The 6,782-nt window shown below is 58.5% G+C and overlaps 1 protein-coding gene across 1 annotated transcript; it reads left to right on the top strand.

The window, feature by feature from the left end:
• Positions 1–1,188: 1,188 nt before the first annotated feature.
• EAH_00018330 (hypothetical protein, conserved) lies at positions 1,189–5,808 on the top strand (the record flags this gene model as incomplete). The annotated part of the gene is made up of 1 exon (XM_013397456.1): positions 1,189–5,808. One exon carries the CDS (start codon positions 1,189–1,191, stop codon positions 5,806–5,808), a length of 4,620 nt encoding a protein of 1,539 aa, XP_013252910.1.
• Positions 5,809–6,782: the final 974 nt, after the last annotated feature.

Genomic DNA, 6,782 nt, shown 5'->3' with positions numbered 1-6,782 from the left:
GCCCTTGTGCCGCTGTGCTCAATCTCTCCGTTAATGGGCGGAGTATCTGTCTCCGTCTCTGATAAGTTAATTATTTAAAGTGTCTCCACTTAGCGCAGCTCGTACTCTGGTGGTGGTAGTAGGTGCTGGAGGTGGAGGCAGGGAGGAGACTTTCTAAAGGGGAAGGTAGCAGCTTTAATGTGTCTTATTGCTGCTGCTCACCAAGCTGCTTCCTTTGCTTAAACACTTCTGCTGCTGTTTAGCTAAGAGGGTAGAAACACAGCCTCTGCATGCAAGGGCCCCATGCTGTACCGGCATTTCTAAGCTTTTTCCCCTCACTGCATGCATGGGTTTCTCTACACTTGTTTACATTAAATTATTTTGTATATTTTCTGCATTAACACAAACAATACTCCTTTACTGCTCTCTGAAGCACTAGCCAGCCAGCAGTAGCTAGCGGCACCTGTTGCATGCGGTGGCTTGTTGGTGAATTTCTTAGAAATTATATTTATCTCTATTTCATTTCTATTATTAGTCAGGGAATTGAAGGGGAATAACTACAATGCCGCTTTTGCTGCTGCATGCAGAGCAGGCAGCGGCGGCTGCTGCTGCTGCCGCTGCTGCTGCTGCTCCTGCATGCAGCCCCCGTCTGCTCGCCAACGCAGCAGCAGCAGTAGCTGCTGCCGCTAAAGTCCTCCTCCTGGGAGCTCGCAGTAACAACTGTTGGCTAAGGCAGGGTCAAGGGGAGAGGAAACATCTTGAAGGCTGCAACTGCTTCGCAACAGGGGCTGAGAGCAGCGGCAGCTGCTGCTGCTGCTGCGGCTGCTGTTGCTGCCACTGTTGCTGCAACAACCGGAGCAGAAAATTACCAACTCAGCAGCCACACTGCTACAGAATCTTCAGAGCCCAAACAGCAGCAGCGCGAGCCATCTTCGCGGCTTGCAGGGCAGTGGGAGGCTGCTGCTGCTGCTGCTGCTGCTGCTGCTGCTGCTGCTTTTCCTCAGTCTCAGGGCCCAGTTAACCCAACTTGAGCGCATATCTGTTGGATTGGCTGACGGGGTTGCCGCTTCTCCCATGGGGCTGCAGCAGTCTTTAGTCGCCTTCGTCGAGCGGCAGCAGCAGCAACAGCAGTAGCTGTAGCAGCAGCAGCAGCAGCAGCACGAGCTGCTGCAGCAGCAGCAACACGAGCTGCTGCAGCAGCAGCAGCTCATGGCGACCTCAAAGAAACGCGCATGTCGGCGCTGGCCGTTCGTGCCGCAAGACCGCTTCCCTTCTTTCCCTCGTATAGCCCCCCGCATCCGACAGCTTGTGCTGCAGCAGCAGCAGCAGTGGAGGCAGCAGCTGCTGCATGCGCGTGAGCTGCGCATTCAGACAACACAAGCCTTTAATGCTTCTCAAAGCAGCAGCAGCAGCAACAGCAGCAGCAACAGCAGCAGCAACAGCAACACCGCTGCTGGCACGCCACAGCACCGCACAAGCATTTCCCCAAAGGCTGCATACGCACAGCAGCAGCAGCAAGAGACACAGCAAAACGAACAGCAGCAGCAAGAGCAGCAGCAGCATGATCCAGCGACCCGCGAGGCCACTGCAACCGATGACGGTGCAGACTTTCACGTACCAGCAACAGCAACACAAACCGCACCAAAAGTAGCAGCAGCAGCTGCAGCAGGAAGAAGTGAACAAGCCGCTACTGCAGGAGAAGCTGCAGCAGAAGCATCATCTCCAGGAGAAGCAGCAGCAGCATCAGCAGCAGAGGACAAGAGGGAGGCAGCAGACGGTCTCAGCGCCGCGGATGACAGTGAACATGCTGCCCCGTGCAGCACAGCAGCAGCAGCAAGTGCTGCTGCTGCAGCTTCCGCAGCAGCAGCAGCGGCAGGATCAGCAGGCGGGGGGGGGTTCGTGCTGCACTCGGAGACAGAACGACTAGTAAGGAGTTGGTGGCTGCGGAGACATCTAGCAGCAAAGCTGCAGCAGCGGCAGCTGCTGCTCTCGCTTCTTGGAGAGGTGCAGCAGCAACGATACGGGCTTCTTGCTGCTGCTGCAGAAGAGCTCCGCCAGGCTGACAGGGAGGAGGAGCAGCAGGAGATGCAAGCCTTCATGCAGCAGCAGCAGCAGCAGCTGGAGCACCTGCATCATGAAATGCTGGAGAAGCGCAAGCAGCAGAGGGAAGAAAGAGAGAAGCAGCAACAGCAGCAACAGGAGGCCTCCCAGCGACGGCAGAGAGAGAACAAACGCCGCAAACCAGGAGAGACGGACGAAGCAGCAGCAGCAGCAGCAGCAGGTGCTGCTGCTACAGCTCCACTAGCTCCGAGCTCCTCACCGCAATCCCAGAGCAGCAGCACGCGCGCGGCTGCTTCCGGAGCAGCAGCAGCAGCAACACCAACGCCAGCAGCAATAACAACTTTGGATCGAAAGGCAGAATCGTCGTCGCCTGTTCTGCCTCCCCTTGTTTCTGAGGACCAGCAGCAGCAGCAACAACAGCAGCAGCAGCAACAGCAGCAGCAGCACCAAGCTGCACCTATCGAAGACACCGAGCAGTACTTGCTGTCTTGGAATGGGGAAGCATCGGGAGGCGATGCGGCGAGCCTCGCATTGCAGCAGCAGCAACAGCAACAGCAGCAGCAGCTGCTGCTGCAGCAGCAGCAGGAGCAGCTGGTGGGGCGAACGCACCTAACAACTCGAAGCAACAGCAGGAGGGGACTGCGGCAGCGCTCTAGGAATAGCTTGATTGGGGCTGCTTCAGCACCAGCAGCAGCTGGCGGGTTTGTTCAGGCTGATGCAGCAGCAGCAGCAGCAGCAGCAGCAGCAACAGGCGCTGCTGCGTCCGAAACTTCTGATGCAGCAGTCAACAGCAGCAGCACCAGCAACTCGGCCCTGCGCCCCACCACGCGTCTGACTCGTTCTGCCTCCCGCTTTGCTGCTCGTGTACCTAGGAGAGGTCTGCTTCCTGCTGCTGCTGTTGCAGCAAGTGCTTCTTTGGGGTTGTCTCCGCTGCTGCAGGGCTCTGCTGCAGCAGGTGCAGCAGCAGCAGCAACGACGCCCGGCGATCAACCGAGACAGCAGCAGCAGCAGCAGATCTTGCTGCCAGCAGGTCTCACGGCCTCGCACTTAGCAGCCTTCAACGCAAGTGCTGCCGCACTCAAGCAAAACGCAGGCTCTACTGCAGCAGCAGCAGCTGCCGCTGCAGCGGTAGCCGCAGCGGCAACTCAGCAGCAGCAGCAAGCAACGAAGGCAGCGCTGCAGCAACTGGGGCTGACGCCCAGTCATAGAGGCGGCGGAACAGCAGCAGCAACACAGGCAGCAGACAACCCGCAGCTTCAAGGGCCTATCTCAATCGCTGCTGCTTCTGCCGCTGCAGCACCTGCTGCTGCTGCAGGAGGAGGGTCTCTACTGCTCTCTGGGGGGCATACAGCACCGTGGAGTAGCGGGGGATCAGGTGGCAGTAGCAGTGGCGGCAGCAGCAGCAGCAGCAGCAGCAACTCCGTGACACCGTCTGGAGCGGCAAGCACTGCAGCAGCTACAGCAGCAGCAGCAGCTGCTGCTGCTGCTGCTGCTCGTAGCCCATTGATGCAGACAAAGCAGCTGCTTCTTGGGCTTCCTCTCTGGGGCCGTACTGGCGTTGCAGCAGCAACGGGGGGTGTACATGCAGCTGCTGGTGGTAGTAGCAGCAGCACCAGCAGCTCGTCGTCGACCTCGGAAGGCAGCCGACCGGAGCAGCAGCTGCAGCAAGCATCAGCAGTAGGGATACTTGCGGCAGCAGCAGCAACAGCAGCGGCTCAGTCCCCTGGCGGTGGCAGCGGCACCAACAACAGCAGCAACAGCGGCAGCAGCAGCAGCAACAACAACAGCTCCACATCCCAGCAGCAACACGCCCCCTCGCCTTCAAGGCCACCCGGATATCCCCCATTGCAGCAGCAGCTGCTGCAGCACCAGCTGCAGCAGCAGCTGATCCAACAGCACCTCCAAAACCAACAGCAGCAATCCAAGACTCAGGGGGTTAGTCAGCAGCTGCAGCAGCAGCAGCTCATCTTGCAGCAGCGGCACCAACAATTGCAGCAACAGGCATCGCAGCAGCAACAGCTCATGCTGCTGCAGCAGCGCGCTGCTTCTCTCCAGGCAGCGACAGTTCAAGGGCAGCAACAGCAACAGCAGCAACAGCAACAAACGCAGCAGCAGCAACAGCAGCAGCAGGGAATCCAACAGCTCTTGGGTCAGCCGCCTCAGCAGCAGTACGCGCAGCAGCAACTGCAGCTGCTGCAGCAGATGCAGCAGCAGCAACAGCAGCAGCAGCAACAGCCTGGAACACTCCCAGCAGGGATCAGCGCCACATCAGTGCAGCAGCTGCTGCAGGCTAGGCAGCAGCAACTGCTGCAGCAGTTCCAGCTGCACCATTTGCAAGTCAAAGTGCAGCAGCACCAACAGCTGCAGCTGCAGCAGCTGCAGCAGCAGCAACAGCTCCAGCAACAGCAACAGCAGATGCAGTCGCAGCAAACCCAACAACAGCCTCAGGAACAACAAACGCCGCAGCAACAGCAAGCGCAGCACATCCAACAGCTGCAGCAGCTGCAACAGCTGCAGCAGCTGCAGAACAAACTTCAGCAGCAGCAGCAGCTGCAAGGCCGTCTGGGAGGAACTACGCAGTTTCCTCAACAGCTGCTGCAGCAGCGGCTCCTGCAGCAGCAAATAATGCAGCAGCAGGTACTACAGCAGAGACAGCAGCAAATCCAGCAACAGCTGCAGCAACTCCAACAGCAGCAGGACGGGGTGCAGATGGCCGCACGACTGGCAGCTCTTAGCAACGAGAGCAGCAGCAGCAGCAGCAACGCAGCGCTGCAGCAGCTGCAGCGGGCTGCAACAGCAGGACACCCTGTAGCAGCAGCTGCCGCTGCAGCGCTGCAGCAGCAGCTTGGCACGCTTTCTGCTGCACACTCGCCTGCTGGGAGTATCCTCCGTCCTGCAGCAGCCCCAGCCGTGTCGCAGCTGCTTCCAGGAGCAGCAGCACCTGCGGCAGCAGGACCAACTTCAGCATCAGCAGCGCCAGCAGCAGCAGCAGCGGCAGCAGCAGTGGGGGGCCTGCTGTGCTCCCCAGGATCGACTCTCCTCCCACCTCCTCAGGGATCGCCTCTTCTTGCAACTGCTGCGTCGGCTGCAGCAGCTGCGGCCGCTTTGTCCTTAGCCCTGCCGCCGTCTGCTGCTGCTGCTGCTGCCGCCGCCTCCGAGGCACTTGCAACCGGGGCTGCGTCAAAGGCAGCAGCACTCCCGGCTGCTGCCATAATGGCTGCTGCTGCTGCACCAGCTGCTACCGCTCCAGCTGCTGCTACACCAGCTGCTGCTGCACCAGCTGCCGCAGGGGGTGTTGCGGAGGACACAGCAGCCACAGCAGCAGCAATAGCAACAGCAGCAGCAGTCGAGCCATCCCAGCAGCAACGAGAAGCATCTGCTGCTGCTGCCGGTGCGGCAGCTCCTCGGCAGGCGGCGGAGTTTCCAGGGGCCGAGGGGACAGCTGCTATCGAGTCCCTTCAGCAGCAGCAGCAGCAGCAAGCGGTGGCACAAAGCCAAGATCCCCACTTGACTGCTGGTGCACCATGGGGGGCTCTGGGGGAGGCGTTGAATCCCCAGTCATCAGAAGCGCACGCAACAGAGGCTGCAGCTGGAGGCGCCGCTGCAGCAGCAGCAGCTGCTGCACCCCGCGAAGCAGAAGCAGTCGCTGCCTCAAAGGAGCAGCAGCAGGCCACTGCAGAAGCAGCAGCAGCTGCACCAGGGGTTTGTAAAAGTGGTAGTGACGGCTGCAATGAGGTTGCGCTCCCTGATGAGGCAGAGAAGCTGTAATGTGCACAGAAACGAGCTGCAGCAACAGTTGCTGCAGTGTGTTGATTTCTTGCAAGGGCTGCAGCAGCAGCTGCTGCTAGGTGCAGCAGCAGCGGGGAGCGCACATTGCGACGGAGCAGAGAAGAGACAGGAGACAGGTGCTGCTGCAGCACGCTGTCTCCTTTCTTTGTTCTTGTCCGTGTCTTCTTGTCCCGTGCCTCCTTTGTTTGCTGCATTTTGTTGGTGTTTTGTCTTTGTAACTTATCTTTCACTTAAGGCGAAATCAACCGTTGCTCTCTCTTTTGCTGTAGAGTGTCTAGACCCCTCCGAAGTTCCCCTAAAAACTGCAGCAGGGGCACAGAGGCACCCCATGCCTGTGAGATAGCAACTGCCTGTGCATTCCTTGAAGACAGCAGCAGCAGCAGCAGCAGGAGAGGAGGCAATCTATGTATATGGATACTAGCTGCATAGATGCATATGTTTATATATATATATATATATATATGCATATACTGTGGCCCTACTACTGCCAATGGTGCCGTTGATAAACGTGCGTGGCAACGAAAGTATCTCTTCACTTACTTCAGCGTAACGGTGATGAATGTGGGGGTCGACTGCAGTTGCGACTGTAGTTGGTATCGATTCTTCTTCATTTTCCCAGCGATTGTGTCTCCGGTTTGTATGTCTCTAAGGGCACCATGCGCCGTGCCTCACAGCTTCGTGCCTCCTGCTGCTGGTGCTTCTGCTGTTGTGCTGCTGCTGCTGATGGGCTTGCTGCTGGTGTTGCTGCTGCTGCTGTGTTGCTTAGATGAACCGCCGTTGACTTTATTCCCGTTGTTGCACTCACTCTCTGCTTCTGTTTTGTCTGGTCTCTCCTCTAATTGCTGGCTGCCGGTGTAGACGAGTTGCGAGTGGTGTGCTGATTATAGAAGGCGAACCGAGAACAAAGGGGGCGTCGTAGCAGAGTCTGCGGCTGCTAGTCTCGCTAGGTGGCG

The sequence above is a fragment of the Eimeria acervulina genome, genomic scaffold, assembly GCF_000499425.1.
Source record: "Eimeria acervulina Houghton genomic scaffold, Eah_scaff120, whole genome shotgun sequence".
In the NCBI taxonomy this organism is placed as follows: Eukaryota; Apicomplexa; class Conoidasida; order Eucoccidiorida; family Eimeriidae; genus Eimeria; species Eimeria acervulina.
This window is presented reverse-complemented; position numbering and strand designations above follow the sequence as displayed.